This window comes from Argopecten irradians, chromosome 4, assembly GCF_041381155.1.
Source record: "Argopecten irradians isolate NY chromosome 4, Ai_NY, whole genome shotgun sequence".
Taxonomy (NCBI): Eukaryota; Metazoa; Mollusca; class Bivalvia; order Pectinida; family Pectinidae; genus Argopecten; species Argopecten irradians.
The window spans coordinates 33,670,363-33,692,434 of record NC_091137.1 but is presented as its reverse complement, the minus strand read 5'-3'; the positions used below and the strand labels follow the sequence as shown (position 1 = coordinate 33,692,434).

The following is a 22,072-nucleotide window of genomic DNA, read 5'->3' as shown; positions in this document are numbered from 1 at the left end:
CGAAATGTAACAACTGTACAAGTAGGCTGTAATTAGTTCTGGTTTGAATTTGTTTAGAGTTAAGACAACAATGTGTGGAAACATAATTATGCTATTGTAGTCATTGAAGGTGGCAACACATTGTAATAATAAAGTCAACTTGACAACATAAATACATTCTCTTCTGAAGCATAGCTAAATGTACGACATCTATTTTCGATAATGTTTCTGGTAACAGTCATGTCATTTGCAGTAGAACATCTATATTTTAAGGTATGTAATTGAATTGTGCTGTATGTGTCCTGCAGCTTCGGAAGCTTGACAACACAATCAGGTCGAACTTGAAAGACTGGGACTCAACTTCACTTCTTCCGTTATTTAAATTCAAATGATTACACATAATAATTACTCAAACCTTTTTACATGGCAGCGTACTGTCGCCACTATATAGTTTGATATCTGATTAAGGTGGGAACACGTGGCTACAGATCTGTGAAAGTTAATCGCCTGTCGGTGATGCATTGTTATTGGTACCATTGCTAACAAAGATTACTGATGTTCTGTAATCGAACAAATGAGATGATGAGAAAAAATAAATTATATGAAACTGGTTTCAGTATACCTGTCCGGGCTTCGAGAATTCGGTCTCCATTTGCACTAGTAATGATGCAAAAGAAAGATGATCAATATGAAACATTGATGACATCATATCATTCATCAGTCAGGACTTAACGATAAATGATATAGTACGATTATATAGGTTATGCTTCGCTGGCAATGTCTAGATTGATTTGATAAAATGTGACACATATTCTTAATCAGTTATGGAATATGTGTGATAACATCCAACGTCAAATAACATCCAACTTGACGTTGTATAGCTGTCAAGTTGGATGACTTTTAATAATTAATAGAAAGGAATACGAATCGTCAATACTCAAATTGTCCAGTATGACTAATTTGGATTAATTGATGCGACAACATTTTGTCGTGTAATCTTTGTTAACATTCATACAGGACTTACCTTTTGATATATTCGTTCTGTTTTCCAAGCTACTCTCTACTCTAATTTCTCTACCTGAATATAATAAGAAAATAATTATTTTGCTCTCATATTTATTATATCATATGTTGTGGAGAAGGTATTATTAAAGTTATAATGCATGCTTATTTTACTGTAACGATACGTCACTTAAACATTTGATATTTGAACATTGACATGTGACTTGATGACTTAGCTTCCCAAAAGCATATGTCGGCCTATAAGAGAGCCGAAATCAAAGGATCATATATTCCTGGTTTTGGATAAAGCGCCTTCAATTACAACCATGTTCAGTGACTTCGGGTTTTGTCGGATTCAGAATCGTATCACGTGTCTGACGTTCGACACGACCTGCGACCTGTGGTGAGCCAGGTAACTAACGTAAGCGCACATGTGTTTGTTTAGGTTTTCCTTCTAGCTAATATGAGCAAATCATGCTGGTTTATGTCCATGGAATAAGTATTTGAAACATCCAATTCACACATTGCCGTAAAATATTGTGTGTATCAAATATTGTAATGTGCAAGCATTGTTTTCTTTATAGATCCACTCTGCTGAGGTCGATCACATGTTTTGTTATAAAAAAATTGACATTGATGTTCGGAAGAGTTCGGAATGAGTCGGCATCTTTCGAGCCTTTTTTTCACTTGTACACATTAAAAAGAGTTTTTAATTAATTATTAAAAATATTTCCAGTGCTGCAACTTTATAACAAGTGGCAAAATTAGAAAGTTTAAAACTCAGACAGACGGAGAAAAATATGTATAGCACTTACACATTTTTCACTATGACAAAAAGAGCGAAAGTTATAGACCATACAACTTTAAGTTGCGATAAATTGTATATGTGTGACAGTATAATGTGTTCGATCCAAACCTATTGATATACACTTATTTTGTTTTAGATCATCTTATCTAGCAGGTAAACTTTTTTCTACTGTTTAGCTGACCTGTTTCATGACCAGTTGTTATCATTAAGTGGAAGGTAAACTATACCCATACTCAAGGTAGATGTATACCTCTGTGTTATCACTTGTATCGGGACATTATGTAGGACAACTTGATTTTTACAGTACAATACCATTGTAAACGGCAGCAGACAAGAGACTGGTCATTACTTTAATGAACATGAAGAGAATAGCAGTGATAGGGGCCGGGGCCAGTGGTCTCCCCGCCATCAAATGTTGTCTGGACGAGGGACTTGAACCGACATGCTTTGAACGGACAGACGACATAGGTAAGTTGAATAACAATAACAAATTAATGTATATAACGAAAAAGATAGATAAATAGATAATTGGTATACATCAAATTGCATTGCCTCACTGTATATAAATATGTTGCGGCAAGGACGTAAGTATACATCAAATGACATTGACTCACTGTACATAAATATTTTATGGCAAGGACGTATATATAGGTACAATGTATATACATCAAATGGCATTGTCTCACTGTATGTAAATATGTAACGGCAAGGACGTAGGTATACATCAAATGACATTGACTCACTGTATATAAATAATTCATGGCAAGGATGTATATAGGTATATACATCGAATGGCATTGTCCTCACGGTATGTAAATATGTAACGGCAAGGACGTAGGTATACATCAAATGACATTGACTCATTGTATATAAATATTTTATGGCAAGGACATATATAGGTATATACATCAAATGGCATTGTCTCACTGTATATAAATATTTAACGGCAAGGACGTAGGTATACATCAAATGACATTGACTCACTGTATATAAATATTTTATGGCAAGGACGTATATAGGTACAATGTATATACATCAAATGGCATTGTCTCGCTGTATGTAAATATGTAACGGCAAGGACGTAGGTATACATCAAATGACATTGACTCACTGTATATAAATATTTTTGACAAGGACGTATATAGGTATATACATCAATGGCATTGCCTCACGTATGTAAATATGTAACGGCAAGGACGTAGGTATACATCAAATGACATTGATCATTGTATATAAATATTTTATGGCAAGGACATATATAGGTATATACATCAAAAGGCATTGTCTCACTGTATATAAATATGTAACGGCAAGGACGTAGGTATACATCAAATGACATTGACTCACTGTATATAAATATTTTATGGCAAGGACATATATAGGTATATACATCAAATGGCATTGTCTCACTGTATATAAATATGTAACGGCAAGGACGTAGGTATACATCAAATGACATTGACTCACTGTACATAAATATTTTATGGCAAGGACGTATATATAGGTACAATGTATATACATCAAATGGCATTGTCTCACTGTATGTAAATATGTAACGGCAAGGACGTAGGTATACATCAAATGACATTGACTCACTGTATATAAATAATTCATGGCAAGGACGTATATAGGTATATACATCGAATGGCATTGTCTCACTGTATGTAAATATGTAACGGCAAGGACGTAGGTATACATCAAATGACATTGACTCATTGTATATAAATATTTTATGGCAAGGACATATATAGGTATATACATCAAATGGCATTGTCTCACTGTATATAAATATGTAACGGCAAGGACGTAGGTATACATCAAATGACATTGACTCACTGTATATAAATATTTTATGGCAAGGACGTAGGTATACATCAAATGACATTGACTCACTGTATATAAATATGTAACGGCAAGGACGTAGGTATACATCAAATGACATTGACTCACTGTATATAAATATTTTATGGTAAGGACATATAGGTCAAGTATATACATCAAATGATTGTCTCACTGTATATAATTATGTAACGGCAAGGACGTAGGTATACATCAAATGACATTGACTCACTGTATATAAATAATTCATGGCAAGGACGTATATAGGTATATACATCAAATGGCATTGTCTCACTGTATGTAAATATGTTAACGGCAAGGACGTAGGTATACATCAAATGACATTGACTCATTGTATATAAATATTTTATGGCAAGGACATATATAGGTATATACATCAAATGGCATTGTCTCACTGTATATAAATATGTTACGGCAAGGACGTAGGTATACATCAAATGACATTGACTCACTGTATATAAATATTTCATTGCAAGGACGTACATAGGTATATACATCAACCATGACCAACATGACATTGCCTCACTGTATATAAATAGTGCTCAATATGTAACCTTTAGAAATGTGTGTATATTTGTAAATAATCACTGTATATCGAGTGAGTACATATATATACTTCCAGTTGATCACAACACACATATCACCTAATCGGTCGTCCCAGTAAGTCTAACATTTATAAGTTGTTATCTATCTCCCGGCTAAAATGCAGACATAAATAGTTAACGATAAAATACATGGAAACTAACTAATATTACTGTCTAGTTTTTTGTCTATTGGGTGGTTCATGATACTTAACATACAGAAACAGCTTTAATAACTTCCACGTCTGTAATACTGCAGTACTATGTCAATAAAGCACACTGCCAAAGCATCGAACAACACACTACGACCGTTCACATTATTTGGAATATCCAGTCTTCCCACATACTTTATACTGAACGTTAAGGATCTGCTCTGGTGAAAATATAATAACATGGATTTTCGGAAAAAGGAATTCATACCAAAGTTAAAAATGTAATAAAACTAATATGATGGTGACATGATTTTGAGCTATTATGAATCAAAGAAAGCTATTTGACGTAATTTGTGGTTTAACCAGAATTCAGTGCTTTGAGCATACACATGATATACTCAAGCAATATTTTGCAAATTCGTTGTATGAATATTCGCGATATTGACAAAACCAGTGTTTTCTTTAAGAAAATAAAAGTTATCTAACACTCAACTAATTATTTGCTCAGAACAGCTTTATATGTTACTCCTACTCCTAAATACCTTGGTTTTTATTTCTTTTTTACAATATTTGACATATTAAACGCTTCTCAGAAAAAATTCTGATGACTAACGTTTTGTAACATTTTTCAGTTCAAAAGAAAACAATTTCTAAAACCATCATGAAAATAGGGGGTTAGTGTGCTTGATTTTTGTCCAGTTACGAAATTTGTTAATTTTCAGCATTTCTTGCTAAAAATTCAAATCACTTTATCTTCATTAAAATATAGCCAATAGGTTATGATTCCACACTTAAATGCTTATCAGTTTCATCACAATGAACATAAAAAAAGATTTACAACAAAAATTAACTTGATATAACTTAAACTGTTGTCGCACCGGCGAGTAAAAAAGGGTGAAATTTCACCTCTGTAAAAAGTGTAAGAAATGCATCTTTTCAAAATGGCCCCCAGATTGGTCATACCTTAAAACTTAAGTATTAAAAATTCTACTAGCAATAGAAGTATTATTTTTGACATATTTCATATATGGCTACTTGAGACAATAAGTCATTGAAAATCATAAATATTCTTTGATTAATGTTGAAACGAGATTTCAACGAGACTGACACCTCACCAGAGCTAATCCTTTAGCAGCAGCAGAGACTACAGTTTTACAGAGGACGACTTGCTCAAGGTCTAGGAGATATACTTTTTGTCAAACAAAATAAAAACTCGGACATCTAAGTTATCGAAGTATTTTGCTGACCACAGGTGGACTATGGAACTACACCGACGAGGTCCGACCTGACCAGGCATGCGTGATGAAGTCGACGGTGATCAACACGAGTAAGGAAATGATGTGCTACAGTGATTTTCCCATCCCACAGGAGTATCCCATCTACATGCACAACACCTACGTCCAGAAGTACTTCCGACTGTACACCGAAAAGTTCGGCCTGGAGAAATACATCAAGTTCAATCATGAGGTGAGTTGATGACTCTTTTAGGTTACCTTAAAGAAATACAATAGGACCCCTCCAACTTGAGGAATGTGGTACCGTGTAAAACCATTGTCATAGTTCAAGGAATGCAACACTGAAAGTCATTAGTCAATGATATTATAACAGTCAGAAAACTATCAATTCGAATTTATATAGAATACATTTAACCAAGACAACTATTTACCCAACCAGCCTCATCCTCCTGATCTGCAAATAGCTGGTTTTATAATATAAAATATGTAAGTGTGTTGTCGATCGGGACCAAGCGATCAGCTCGACGGTTGGGGAGGATTCAAGAAATACGGGTTCGAATTAGGGGTTTTTGCTGTAGGCAGAATTGACAAATTTTATGCATTTTCTAGAAATAAACAAATTAATCTACTCTTTACTATGTTACATTTTAATATGGATTGATATGTGATTGTTCGATTCTATCAACAAAAAAAACTCCAATTGTATGCTCAAATATATTTTGATTAAGTTAATTGATTGAAGCATTTGAAATATTACACTTACGATTAGAACACAATATTCTTTTCAAAATAACTACCAATCGGTGGGTTTATATGGAATATAAGGCAGTAGCATAAGCCACAATTTGACATACATATAACATAAGCAAAAAACATTGTCAATATGTGGATTTATTCGGAATAAGTCAATAGCATAAGCCACATTTTGACATAAATATAGCATAGACAAAATCACTATCAATTGGTGAAATTATTCGGAATAAGACAGTAGCAAAAGCGATACTTGTGATAGAAGTGTCTCGGTAACGTTAATCTATGTAAATCATCACTATATCTAAAATTGGAAAACGTTTCGTTAAGTCAAAACAAGATCCAGTGTTGCGTAAGACAGTTTTCAAAGTTACATTCTCGCATGATTTCAAACAATATACTTTAAAAAAAAATCAAAATGAAACATCAGTAAAAGTTAAACCTTCCACTTTGATTTCTTCACTGAATCTAACATTTACATTTACATTTGGTCTTGAATCATAAGTTAAAAGTTGTTTTACGTGGCCAATTGCTTCGGAATTTTCCGCCTGGCAACGGAGAATGACACTGAGATATGATTTGTAGCCGCAGTTACGTATTTTTGCGTAAAGTGAAAGTAGACGTATTCTTTGCTAAATATTGTTTTTCTTATTATAAACTCAATACCAGTAATTCTGCAAGGCAATGATTCTTGTTGAGACAATAAGTCATTGAAAATCATAAATATTCTTTGATTAATGTTGAAACGAGATTTCAACGAGACTGACACCTCACCAGAGCTAATCCTTTAGCAGCAGCAGAGACTACAGTTTTACAGAGGACGACTTGCTCAAGGTCTAGGAGATATACTTTTTGTCAAACAAAATAAAAACTCGGACATCTAAGTTATCGAAGTATTTTGCTGACCACAGGTGGACTATGGAACTACACCGACGAGGTCCGACCTGACCAGGCATGCGTGATGAAGTCGACGGTGATCAACACGAGTAAGGAAATGATGTGCTACAGTGATTTTCCCATCCCACAGGAGTATCCCATCTACATGCACAACACCTACGTCCAGAAGTACTTCCGACTGTACACCGAAAAGTTCGGCCTGGAGAAATACATCAAGTTCAATCATGAGGTGAGTTGATGACTCTTTTAGGTTACCTTAAAGAAATACAATAGGACCCCTCCAACTTGAGGAATGTGGTACCGTGTAAAACCATTGTCATAGTTCAAGGAATGCAACACTGAAAGTCATTAGTCAATGATATTATAACAGTCAGAAAACTATCAATTCGAATTTATATAGAATACATTTAACCAAGACAACTATTTACCCAACCAGCCTCATCCTCCTGATCTGCAAATAGCTGGTTTTATAATATAAAATATGTAAGTGTGTTTGTCGATCGGGACCAAGCGATCAGCTCGACGGTTGGGGAGGATTCAAGAAATACGGGTTCGAATTAGGGGTTTTTGCTGTAGGCAGAATTGACAAATTTTATGCATTTTCTAGAAATAAACAAATTAATCTACTCTTTACTATGTTACATTTTAATATGGATTGATATGTGATTGTTCGATTCTATCAACAAAAAAACTCCAATTTTATGCTCAAATATATTTTGATTAAGTTAATTGATTGAAGCATTTGAAATATTACACTTACGACTAGAACACAATATTCTTTTCAAAATAACTACCAATCGGTGGGTTTATATGGAATATAAGGCAGTAGCATAAGCCACAATTTGACATACATATAACATAAGCAAAAAACATTGTCAATATGTGGATTTATTCGGAATAAGTCAATAGCATAAGCCACATTTTGACATAAATATAGCATAGACAAAATCACTATCAATTGGTGAAATTATTCGGAATAAGACAGTAGCAAAAGCGATACTTGTGATAGAAGTGTCTCGGTAACGTTAATCTATGTAAATCATCACACTATATCTAAAATTGGAAAACGTTTCGTTAAGTCAAAACAAGATCCAGTGTTGCGTAAGACAGTTTTCAAAGTTACATTCTCGCATGATTTCAAACAATATACTTTTTAAAAAAAATCAAAATGAAACATCAGTAAAAGTTAAACCTTCCACTTTGATTTCTTCACTGAATCTAACATTTACATTTACATTTGGTCTTGAATCATAAGTTAAAAATTGTTTTACGTGGCCAATTGCTTCGGAATTTTCCGCCTGGCAACGGAAAATGACACTGAGATATGATTTGTAGCCGCAGTTACGTATTTTTGCGTAAAGTGAAAGTAGACGTATTCTTTGCTAAATATTGTTTTTCTTATTATAAACTCAATACCAGTAATTCTGCAAGGCAATGATTCTTGTATTAAAAACAAAACACATGACATCGATCGCCTGATGGGTTAAAGAAGATAACTCTTTCCCGTTAGAAATCCTATAATTTTTTACATGTGATGTACATTGCATTCATAACAGTTATAAATTTCTATATGGTAACAGTTTCTCAGAGAGGCTTTGCCTAAATTTATATTATAAATGTAACACAAGCAAAAACAGTGCCAATCGGTACATTTATTCGGAACATGAGGCAGTAGCATAAGGCATACTTTGACATCAATATTACTTACTATAACATAACAAAATGTCTACCAATCGGTAGATTAATTCGGAATAAGGCAATAGCATAAGCCAGAATTTGACATACATATAACATAAACAAAACAATGAACATGCTATTATCTATTTTTATTATATTTTGTACAGGTTATACGGCTTACGCATCATGAGGATTACGACAAGACAGGACAATGGACGCTCCAAGTTCGGGACCGGAAGTCAAATGAGGTCACTTCCTGTGTTTTTGATGCCGTTATGGTGGCCACGGGACATCATGCACAAAAGAAGATGCCTGATTTTTCTGGAATGGACACATTCAAAGGCAGCATAACACACACACATGACTATAAGTCGTGGGAGGGTTACAAGGACAAGAAAGTGGTAGTTGTTGGAGTGGGGAACTCAGGTGGGGATGTGGCCGTGGAACTGTCGAATGTCGCCTCTAAAGTAATTACTGCTGTTTTCATGAATTTTTCTAATTTGATTTTTTTTTCATATAAATTAATTTATTAGCCATAGGAAAATGTTCTCTTTTAAAGCATAAGCAAATATCAAAAGTCAAACTAAAGTTATAACTTGTTTGTACATTATTCTTTTGAACATAATGTAAATGTATGCTTTATGGATTTCAGGTATTTCTAAGCACACGACGAGGTACCTGGGTTTTTAACCGTATAGGGCCTAATGGATATCCAGGAGATATGTTGTTAAGTCGCATTTACTTTACTTTTTTGAATCGCATTCTTCCAACGTCTTTAACAAACTTTACAGTACAGTCCCAATTAAACGCTAGATTTGACCATGCCAAATATTCAATGAAGCCAAAGCATGCCATCTTCTCACAACACCCCACCCTTAACGATGACTTACCCAACAAGATCGCTAATGGTTCTATAATCGTCAAACCAAACATCAAACAATTCACGGAAACGGAAGTGGAGTTTGATAACGGGACCAAGGAGGAAGTCGATGCAGTCGTTCTTGCGACAGGCTACATTTTTGGTTTCCCATTCATTAACAAATCTGTATTCGATGTAAAAGACAACCAGGTTGATCTCTATAAGTACATGTTCCCTCCTGACCTTGAGAAACCGACCTTGAGCGTGATAGGCTGTTTCCAACCTCTAGGTGCCATTATGCCCTTGTCCGAGATGCAGGCACGACTAGCAACCCGCGTGTTTAAGGTGAGCATTCCCTGTGTGTACATGGAAGATAGCGATCTTTTATCCGTAAATACGTCATCTGCATGTCAACCTTTACCCTAACATCATGAATGTCTTCCATTTCCATTTCGATTGCTTTCTGGACTTACGTTTCCGATGGTTTCCCTTTTGAGTTTACATTTCAATATTGAACAATAGAAATCACTGTTAAGAGAACTAGAGAGCCGATGTAAGAGTCGTTATTTTCTTGGCATTTAAGGTTTAAATATACATTTTATATCCGGTGTTTATTTTATGCAACAGGGCGATGTGAAGCTGCCGCCCAAAGTCGACCAGTGGACAGACATACGTAGGAAGAGAATTGAAATGCGTAATCGCTACGTGGAGTCCACTCGTCATACTATCCAGGTTGACTTCATCCCATACATGGACGAACTGGCCGAGCTCACCGGCTGCTCTCCTAATATAGGTAAGGCTACCTGATTATAAGATAGGCTTTTTATGAATTGTTTGGGCATTTTTTTGCCTCCAAACTCAAATATTCAACTATTCAAATATGTTATTTATTATTTACATTGTGTGGTTAAATACATTTAGTACACCCCTAATTTAATTTTAAAGTTAGGTTTTTCTTATTTCGCGGCTTTAGTTGCCATGGAAATTTTGATGATTTTGACCAATTTCTTGCTGACGTGACGCTACCCAAAATAGTACAGCTTTTGAAGAAAATTGTTAAAATTTTCTTACGTGTGCTTGCATCTAGATTTTTCTTTTTCTTTTAATATTTCACAATTAGATGCTTTCAGTTTTATTTGTTATGATTTGTTTACTTGTCAGCAGTACATATACAGTATTTATAAATAGAGAGTTTTTAAGCATGCCCGGTCCAGCCCTGTGTTTCAGCAGGTTTGAGTACCCAAAATGGTACGCCTACTAAATTTAGTTTGATTAACAAATGTCTAGACATGATAAAATGTTTGAATTCATTTAAGGATAAGTTCAAACATTTTTTAGTTAATTTAAGTCAAATATCTGTCAAAAACATCCCATTCAGCAATTGTTTTCCGGGTTTTAAAGTATATGGTGTTTTTAGGATTGCCGCACGACGTCGTTTCCGAGATTTTTCTTCACAATAGAGATCATTAGCAAAAGGAAAGAATATGACATATAAAAATTGTCACAGGTACCGTTAAGCACCTTTATTTTTGTTCAGGACAAAAATTATTGTCAGTTTAGATTGTAAAATGACAATTCTGCTTCATATGTATTAAAAGTGTACCAATTTGGGTAGCGTTACGTTAGGATTTGTTTAAAAAACCCAAGAGCGTGTCTTTAAACAAATAAACAATAAACAAATTTGATATTTCTCTTAAAGATGTATTGGAAGTGCATACTCAGTATTTGAAGTGCATATTCTCAGTAAATATTAAATTTGTTCAAGGATGCATTCTATAGTTCCATAGCAAAAAACCTCTCGAAAAATCGCCAAAATTGCGAAAATTTTATAATTTTTCATAATTTATGCATATTATGTATGGTTACCATGGCAACCGCAGCTGCAAAATTAGAAAAACAGTCATTAAAGTTGAATCAAGAATTAATCACTAAATAACAGTTGTGAAAACTTGATAGAATTTGGGCCAAAAAGTGCCCAAACCATACATTATTAGTTATAGTATATAGTTACTGATCCCCTATAGACAGTAACTGACTAAATAACGAACTTGAATCATACTGGCGAAGGATACAAACAATCACCGCTTTTAAAATAATTCAGATGTGACCTAGTCCTATATATTTATTTCTTTGCATATATACTGAATAAGGAACCTGCAAAATAATTACTAAATAGGCCTCACTTATAGGCATTAATCAACAGTAATTTCGACATTCCTAGTGCACAGTAACACAGGCCTACTTCAATACATCAGACTGGCTGTATATTGAAAGCATCACAAACAAAAGTGACACAAACATCCATCCAAAATTTATAATGCAATAGCCTTGATCATTTCTGTATTCTCGCTGAGATAAACACTTAAAAGTTATGCCGATAAATCGATTGTAGAGTGAAGATTGATCTATAGGTACGAACCCCTCCATTTGCTTATAATCAGAGTCGAGAAAATGCTTGAATTGTTACGGTTGACTTTAACAACGTCATTAACTTTCAAACTGCCGTAGGGGAAGCAATTCGTATTTTAAAAATGTAGTTAATTTAATTTGAAGAATACAAACGATTTTACACAAAAACATAACATGTAATATATAGATTAACGGTAATGAAATAGTATATTTAGCTGAAGAAAATGTGTTCAAATTTTGAAGCGAGGGAGAGTGCCGCCATATTACACCATAATAAAATTTACTGACTCTCTAACAAGTGTTAGGGGGGTCATCACATCGCCGATCATTTTTGGAAATTTCTGTCCGAGGTGCGAATAGGTCCTTTGTATCAACCATGAAATTTTAGTGGGTAAATAATCAACATTATGATACTTCATTCTTTCATATTATATTTCTCGTTTTAGCAAGCATGATGTTGAGTGATCCCGTGCTGGCTATGAAGTGTTTCTTTGGGCCCTGCACGCCGTATCAGTTCCGGCTGGAGGGACCGGGAACATGGGAAGGTGCCAGACAGGCCATACTGACACAGTGGGACCGGACGTGGTACCACATGAAAACAAGGCCATTAGGCTTTCAACAAGACCAACCTCTTAACCTGTACTTAAAACTAGCAATAATCCTAGTTATTCTGTTGATATTCTACAATATTCTGTTCTAAATCCATCTTGATAACTTCCTCTGTTGTAGAATTAGTGTAGCTCTATGATACAAAAGGAAACACGACTATAAATGTCTCATGCCTGGTGTCATTCTAGTCAAGCAATGACTCGGCGTGGTAATAAATGTACCGTTTAGTCATTATCTTTACCTCTATTTTGAAAGCGATTTCCACTTTGTACTTGCCAAGTTGTTGACGCCGATGCCACTGGTTACTTTTCCACAAGCTTTATCAGATATGTTTTGTTGATATTTCATTTTATGTATCTAACTATCTGAAGCGATCTTATGTTTTGAATAACAACACGATTGGTTTGATAAAACTATCACATGACTGAATTCAAGAATCTATATCATCATAATGTAAAGTTTTCCGTTGGGACAAAGAGAAACACACACCCTAACGTATTTAATCTGTGGCCTTAATCAATCACAACTCTCTACATGTCAATGATAAGGTTGTCCGAGTTGGGGAGTTGTTTAACAAAACGTGCTTTTTCAAATCCGTTAGTGTTTTTAGTGTAATACAACTAATAACTTTGTACGACGCTATTGAAACAGCTATTATATTGTGAGAACAAAATATTTAACATTTGATAACAGTAAAGGAAGGTTATAACGAACTACTGGTGACTAACAAAACCATTTTTATGAACCTTGCTGGGGAATGAAAACTTCTACCTTATAACCATAAATTCGCTGTAAGCGTGTTTGTTATAAATCGTATAGATACAACATTTAATTGGACGTCAGAGATGACTGAGTTGACAGTTAACACTGTAAATCAAATACTATTATTAATTTCACCTTCAGAGACTATAGAATGCAATTAAATATAATTATAAAGTGTACTTTGATTTTATGATTTCTTTCTGAAATTTTGGATTCTCCAATCACCAGCCTCAAAATCAGGGCATTGGTTTGTTACATGTAGTATTTTTAAAGAAAAATAAACAAATTGTCGGTATGAGAGTCTTATTTGCTACGAATTTGTATTTGTGCCATTTTTGTTTTAATGAATTTCATTTTATAAACACAACCCAAATGATCGTAGTATTTATGTTAATCGCAATCATTTTCAAATCCTTCTGTTTTATGGCTTGGTTGATTAATTCCAAAATTAAACATTATAGTTGTTGTAAGTTTTATTATCTTAATGAGGATTGACACTCAAAAGACTACGTCATAAATCTTCAGCATTCATTTAGATATTACATACCTTTGAGCTGCGTTTTAATCAAGACTTCATTTTCATATACAAGTGAATGTATCCAACCGACAAGCTCTCTGCAAAACCAGTGGTGGAGTACAAGACACAAAGGCTGAATTAACAAGCAACCAGAATACTGTACTGTTGCTAATTTCCACGGCAGTATTTATTTCGCCACCTTCACAGAATCCCATAAATTCGCGAAATTTAAAACCTCAAGATTTCTTTTATAAAAATGTTTTTTAGTAAACCTTGTCACGTGAATGGCGTTTTTCAAATGCTACGGAGGTAATTCACCAAAATAACTCCCCGCGAAAAAAATCGCGAACTTAAACAACTACACAGTAAGTTGTAATTGTCTGAATCTGTTTAGAGTAAGTACGCCAACAATGTCAGCTAATGGAAACATAATATTGTGACCGTAGTCATTTAAGGTGGCAACATATTGTAATGATAAAGCAAACTTGCAATTGAGAACCTAAATACATTCTTTGAGTCACTGAAGTATGGCTGTAGGTACGACGTATGTTTTCAGTAATGCATCTAGTCACATTCATGCCACTTACGTACATGTATTTCAAATTCAAATGATTAAACTGTATTTATTACTTAGTCCTTTTACATTTTTACATGGCAATGTATTGCCGCCTTTTTCACTCTATTGATATCTGATTGAGGCTTTTAAATGTGGCTACAGATCTACGGAAGTTCATTAGCTGTTGGTGGAACGTAATCTCAGTCAGTCTTCATTGAATGCTCCCTAAACTCAGGGCAAATGGAAATAAGACGTCATGGTAAAATCTTTTGACTTCCAATCTATATTTGTTTTCTCTCTACCTGAACTACTGAGCACATTGTAAGAAAATAATTGTTTCCGACCGGCCAGATTTATTATATCCAAATATTTTGTAGAGAAGGCATTACTTAGTTGCAGTAAGTTGTTCCTGATCCAATAGCTTACACGTGACAATAAAATATGTTTGAATTGAATCTATATACATACTGTATTTTGTTTTAGTTCGTCTTACCTAGCAAATGAATTTTTCTACTGTTTTAGCTCATATACTGCATAATCGGTTGTTATCATTAAGTGGAAGGTAAACTATACATATACCTAGAATGTGTAACTCCATGTTATCACGTGTCTGGGGGCATTATATAGGACAACTTGATTTTTACAGTACACTACCATTGTAAACGGCAACAGACAAAAGACTGGTCCTATTTTAGCGACCATGAAGAAAATAGCAGTGATAGGGGCCGGGGCCAGTGGTCTCCCCGCCATCAAATGTTGTTTGGACGAGGGACTTGAACCGACATGCTTTGAACGGACAGACGACATAGGTAAGTTGAATAACATTAACGAATATTAGTATGTAGATATACATCAAATGACATTGCCTCACTGTATATAAATGGTACTCAAGATGTAGATGTGTGCTATTTGTAAATGATCTCTGTATCTCTAGTGGGTTTTTTCAGCTCAGTTTTCAGCAACCCATAAATCACCTGCCTCTTATATATTAAGAAAATGTGTACCTAAATCCTAGATCGTCCCAGAAAGTATACCATCTATAAGTTGTTTTCTGTCATACCTACGGGTGTAATACTGGCTGATCTAGGGCAATACACTCATGCCGCCTGAGGCTGTATTGCCTGACTACCCATGCAATAAAGCCTCGTGACGTCACGGCGTTAACAAAAAATCTATTTCCTCGGTATGATTTTAACATATTTTTTTTCACAAACTTGACTAGTTTTACTATAAAAGATGCAAACAACGGAATTTTTGTTGAAAATATCTCGTAATTTTTCAAGAAATTGACTTTCAGCCGTGGATTTCTTCGAGGTTTTTTTTCTCAAAATGGCGGGATATTATAGTTGTAAAATTTTAATAAAACGTTGAGGTATGAAAGAAAAATACTCTTTCATAAGTGGATATGAAGGATAGGGATATTCTACCCTCGGGATCACAAAATGTTGCAAAACCCTCGGCAAGCCTCGGGTTTTACTACATTTTGTGACCCTCGGGTAGAATATCCCTATCCTTCATATCCACATATGAAAGAGTCTTATAATCTATCTTGTTGTTAAAACGTAAACAAACGAATTGTTAACGGTAAAATGCATGGAAACTAGCTAATAAGTCTGTATGATAAGTAACATATAGAAACAGCTTTAATGACTTGCATCGTCTGTAATGCTTAGCATATTGGGCTTTGTCTTTTGTAAGACTGTAATATTTTATTGTTATATGTAAAATAGTGAATATTCGTGATCCTTTTGTAGTATTTACTTACTACACCGTACTGTCAGATACCTTGAACAACACACTACGACCGTTCACATTATTTTGAGTATCCAGTCGTCCCACATACTTAATACTGCACGTTAAACAGCAAGAGACTGCTATTAACATTTTCATAGTCAATGACATGATCTAGGCTAGGTGAAAGAGAAGGTCTAAATTTTATGTCAGACAAATGAAAACTCGGACATCTAAGTTTTCGAAATATCTGTCTGACCATAGGTGGACTATGGAACTACACGCACGAGGTCCGACCTGACCAGGCATGCGTGATGAAGTCGACGGTGATCAACACGAGTAAGGAAATGATGTGCTACAGTGATTTCCCCATCCCACAGGAGTATCCCATCTACATGCACAACACCTACGTCCAGAAGTACTTTCGACTGTACGCCGAGAAGTTCGGCCTGGAGAAATACATCAAGTTCAATCATGAGGTGAGTTGATGACTCTTTTAGGTTACCTTACAGTAGAACCTCTCCAACTTGAGGAAAGTGGTACCGTGCAAAACCATTGTCATAGTTCAAGGAATGCAGCGCTGTGAAAGTTATCAGTCAATTATATTATAACAGTCAAAAAACTATCAATTCTAATTTAAAGAGAATGCATTCACCTGTTCGGCAAATAGCTGTTTTATAACTTACATGTATATAAATACATAACGGAGAATTCGAGGAATATCGGTTCGAATTAGGGTGTTTTGCTGTAGAGAGACTTTATATATTTTATGCATTTTCTAGAAATAAACGAACGAATCTACTCTTTACTATGTTACATCTTAATAGGGTTTATTCGATTCTATCTATTAAACCTCCAATTTTATGCTGAATTATATATTGATTCGGTTAGTTGATTGGAGAACTTGAAAGAACAAAGTTGGTTTCGTCTTCAAATTCAGGTATTGTTTTACCAATCACTTGCAGTACAAAAATCGCAGTTAAGGAGATAAGCAAACATCACCTAAAGACAATGATAAATGCGCTGCTTTCGAAATAAGGCAGTTGCATAAGCCATACATTGACATTATAACATCAACAAAATATCTACAAAACAATGGATTTATTCGGTTACATAAGCCATACTTTGACATAAATGTAACATAAACAAAATAATAACTTTTTATATTTTGTACAGATTATACGGCTAACTAAACATGAGGATTTCGACAACACAGGACAATGGACGCTCCAAGTTCGGGACCGGAAGTCGAATGATGTCACTTCCTGTGTTTTTGATGCCGTTATGGTGGCCACGGGACATCATGCACAAAAGAAGATGCCTGATTTTCCTGGAATGGACGCATTCAAAGGCAGCATAACACACACGCATGACTATAAGTCATGGGAGGGTTACAAGGACAAGAAAGTGGTAGTTGTTGGAGTGGGGAACTCAGGTGGGGATGTGGCCGTGGAACTGTCGAATGTTGCTTCAAAAGTAATTAGACCTACTGCTTTTTTTCAATCTGGAATTTTTTTCATATGAATTAACTTATAAGCCATATGGAAATGTTCTGGTTTCAAACATAAGTCAATATAAAAAATCAAACTAAAGTTATAACTTGTTTGTATATCATTCTTTTGAACAAAATATTAATGAATGCTTTATGGATTTCAGGTTTTTCTAAGCACACGACGAGGTACTTGGGTTTTTAACCGAATAGGGCCCAATGGATATCCGAGTGATATGTTGTTCAGTCGCAGGCACGTTAAATTGTTGAATCGCATTCTTCCAAAGTCTCTAACAAATTTTAGAGTACACTCTCGATTAAATGCTCGATTTGACCATGCAAAATATTCATTAAAACCAAAGCATGCCTTCTCCTCACAACACCCCACCCTCAACGATGACTTACCCAACAAGATTGCTAACGGTTCTATAATCGTCAAACCAAACATCAAACAATTTACGGAAACGGAAGTGGAGTTTGATAACGGGACCAAGGAGGAAGTCGATGCAGTCGTTCATGCGACAGGCTACATTTTTGGTTTTCCATTCATTAACAAATCTGTATTCGATGTAAAAGACAACCAAATCGACCTCTATAAGTATATGTTCCCTCCTGACCTTGAGATACCAACCTTGAGCGTGATTGGCTGTTTCCAGCCTCTGGGTGCCATTATGCCCTTGTCCGAGATGCAGGCACGACTAGCTACCCGCGTGTTCAAGGTAAGTATTACCTGTGTATACATATTGTGAATTTCAGAGAGAAAGATAAATAAAAGAAGGAAAAAGGAAAAAACCCAGACGTGAGAGACAAAAATCGGAGACAGGATAATAACGATCTGGTATCCTAAAATATGTTATCTGTACCTAATACCCTAAAACCATGAATGTTTTTAAGTTTTGGACGTAAGAGTTGTAAATATCTTGGCATTTAAGTGTAACCAAGTAATATATATATATATATATTTTATTTTCTGTTTTATATGCAACAGGGCGATGTGAAGCTGCCGCCCAAAGTCGACCAGTGGACAGAAATTCGCAGGAAGAGAACTGAAATGCGTTATCGTTACGTGGAGTCCACTCGTCATACTATCCAGGTCGACTTCATCCCATACATGGACGAACTGGCCGAGCTCATCGGCTGCTGTCCTAATCTAGGTAAGGCTACTGGATAGGCTTTTTACATGTATGGTACCTATTTAAGCAATACGCGTTCTGTCCCCTTACTTAATATCATATGCGCTACAATCCTAATACCTATTTCAAAATTCAAACAACCGTGAAATTTTAGTTGGCAAAAATCGACATTATGATACTGTACTTCATTTTTCTCCTTTTAGCATACATGATGTTGAGTGATCCCGTGCTTGCTCTGAAGTGTTTCTTTGGGTCCTGCACGCCGTATCAGTTCCGGCTGGAGGGACCGGGAACATGGGAAGGTGCCCGACAGGCCATACTGACACAGTGGGACCGGACGTGGTACCACATGAAAACAAGGCCATTGGATTTCCAAAAGGACCAGCCTCTTAGCTTGTATTTTAAACTAGCCATAGTTCTGACGATTCTGTTTATAATTTATTGTGCTTTGTTCTGAATTAATTGTTCTGTCACTTACTTGTGATCATAAAGATTAAAACGTGATTGTGCCAGTCAAATTCTCATTTTGTCTGGGCTTGTCTTAAATGAATAAATTATTAAATAATGCTGACATCACATTTTCTGGAAGATTACCCCCCATCTGGACCACACGCAATGCGAATGTCCAGCTTGCTATGTTTTCCATATAACGTTTTTTGAGTGGCCTCTCCTTAATTGACCCGATACGCTGTTGCCCCAGATTATGGGGAAGTTTAAAGTCTCTTTGTCGACCAAATTTTCGTTAACCCAAAACACCATATATTAATGATGTCGACTATGACCCTTCTGAATGCAAATGGTGATAATTTCAGTATTATAAGTCTCAAGAAGTCCTGAAACCTAGGCATTTGCTTGGTTTATCTCCGTTAAAAAAACCATGTTCGTCATTTAAATGTAACCGTAAACGAATTGCGAAAATGATTAGCCTACCGTTATACCACAGCTATCATCCCTTCCTGAATAGAATAGATACATTAAATAATTTCCATAACGAAGGTCAGCTTGTTTCTCAGCATCGCCCTAATCACCACGCAGTGGTTGGTTATCATTACGAATCACGACAAAATAGTGAGAAAATTGGTCGTTATTGTTAATTTCATATGTTTGGTGTTGTAAGCTCCTATTTGGCCACGAATATATATGTTCTGACGTTAAAATTCTTATACGTAAACTTCAAATTTGTTCAGGAAACGAAGTGGGCCTTAAAACCTTTTATCTTCATATGGTATTCGTACAATAAATAACATTTGATTACAACAAAAACAACAATATCATAATACGAATATTTTAATTCCCCTCTGTACAGTTAACAGAGCACTTTATGTGTATAAATATTCATAACTTACAAAATATTGTACAATTTAATAATTTACATGATACACATATTATTCCCTGTATGATACAATGCTAAAATAAATATTTTTCACAAACAACTGGAGTGTAAATACAGTTCTATTCTAGACTGTTATAACTAATACTGTGCCTAATTACACTACCTGGAATAGTACTAAGTAGTTGTAAATGATGAAATATCTAAATACATCAGTCGTATCGATGTATATATCGGTAAAAAGAGTTGCTAACGTTATATAAAACGTCTGTTTTAATAACCCTGTGGAAAACAACAATAAACGTTACATCTTTTAGGTTTTCTTTTATAACGGTTATGTTCATAGTCTCAAATGCTCGCTCTATTGATCCTTTGGATCAAAGTCATTTAATAAATAAATTAAAGTACAATGCATACAACATTAATTGGATTATATTAAAAAGAAAGCAATAAACATTTTTGTAAAGTTCCCAAATTATCACAAATACCTTGAAAGTATGGTTTCAAAAAGCAATACTGTGGTAATTGAAAAAAATAACCATTCCAAACCATTCAATGAAACCCCTTTCCCGATACACAATATATAAAACTGGTATTTTAGATGTATAAAATAATGTTGTAGGAAATTTGGACGGGCCCATGTAAATATGAGATTTTTGAAAAACCACAGAAATGATATCACAGTAATAAATTAGTTATCACTAATATATACCAGATAACTAAATAGAAAGATTCCTAACATACAGGAAAAAAATAAAAGTATTTTGATCTACTTAAAATCTATAATAATATCACAGATATGCGTGGCTGGCACGTTACGACAAACTGTATAAAATTAATAAAGTTCACTTCTCAAAATTATTATATCTGCAACAATTAAACATTTTCACAGATATTAAGTACAGGCATTCATTTTCCAGTTTCATTTAAGCTGGTAGCCCATTTCTGCATAAACAACATTGAAACCCTCAAACATAATATAATATCAAAAACACTACAAACACCCTGTATTCAGTTAACGTTACCAAAATCACAGACATTCTTCCTCCAAAACAATATCAATATATTATATAAAAAGCTTTCGCATCTTCCCATTGGTTTCGTAATGTACCACGATCAGAATAAAGTTTTTTTTTTTGTTATTTGTATTTTTACCCAGAAAAAATATATATAAAAAACTATAGGGAAATAAACGAAATATAATCAAATTATTAGCTATGGACATGTTTTTGTATGTATATTGCTATGTATGTCTTGTCTTGATGAATTGCTGGTCTTGGCATGATAGTAATTATCTGATGGGAACTGAAGGATGATAGTCTTTGATGCAGTTAAAAATTTTGCTACTTTTCTTCTAATATTTCAGCACCAGAATACTCAGGGAACATTTTTAAATCCTTCCATTTCCTTCGGACTAGGCTGTTAAAACTGAAAATAAATGAAGCGATATTACAGAAATTGTCATTTAAAAATGGTTCATTTCAAGGAACGAACTTTTTGTACAGGTAATTTATCAAAGATACAATGTATTTCCGGTACCGTAAATGTGGTTATTTTCATTAGGTTCAACATTCGCGGATGATAGAATTTGACAATGTCGTTAGCACCTAAATTGAGTTTCCTATCTGACCAATACATGTTTGCACTGATCAAATAAAGTGGTTGATTCCAGTGAAAAAATGAAAATCACGAAAACCAAACATCCCCAAGAAACATCACCCTTCATCAAGTAACAT

The 22,072-nt window shown here is 34.7% G+C and overlaps 3 protein-coding genes across 10 annotated transcripts in view; 2 read left to right on the top strand and 1 right to left on the bottom strand.

The window, feature by feature from the left end:
- Positions 1 to 666: 666 nt before the first annotated feature.
- Positions 667 to 12,909, top strand: LOC138322249 (flavin-containing monooxygenase 5-like). The gene is made up of 8 exons (XM_069266291.1): positions 667 to 2,257; positions 5,635 to 5,849; positions 6,109 to 6,169; positions 7,279 to 7,493; positions 9,109 to 9,408; positions 9,594 to 10,145; positions 10,428 to 10,593; positions 12,656 to 12,909. Exons 1-8 carry the CDS (start codon positions 2,143 to 2,145, stop codon positions 12,907 to 12,909), a joined length of 1,878 nt encoding a protein of 625 aa, XP_069122392.1. The 5' UTR covers positions 667 to 2,142.
- A 3-nt stretch (positions 12,910 to 12,912) lies between these two features.
- LOC138321380 (flavin-containing monooxygenase 5-like) lies at positions 12,913 to 19,524 on the top strand. The gene is made up of 7 exons (XM_069265036.1): positions 12,913 to 14,912; positions 15,300 to 15,462; positions 16,649 to 16,863; positions 17,561 to 17,860; positions 18,041 to 18,592; positions 18,862 to 19,027; positions 19,210 to 19,524. Exons 1-7 carry the CDS (start codon positions 14,910 to 14,912, stop codon positions 19,461 to 19,463), a joined length of 1,653 nt encoding a protein of 550 aa, XP_069121137.1. The 5' UTR covers positions 12,913 to 14,909; the 3' UTR covers positions 19,464 to 19,524.
- Positions 19,525 to 20,277: 753 nt separating this feature from the next.
- The window catches only part of LOC138321379 (centriolin-like), an 85,677-nt gene continuing 83,882 nt past the window's right edge, over positions 20,278 to 22,072 (bottom strand). For all 8 annotated transcript variants that reach the window (XM_069265027.1, XM_069265033.1, XM_069265031.1 and 5 more), the window contains one exon: positions 20,278 to 21,764. In XM_069265027.1, coding sequence (XP_069121128.1) covers positions 21,751 to 21,764 — 14 coding nt within the window. In that variant the 3' untranslated portion in view covers positions 20,278 to 21,750. The remainder of the gene's footprint in view (positions 21,765 to 22,072) is intronic.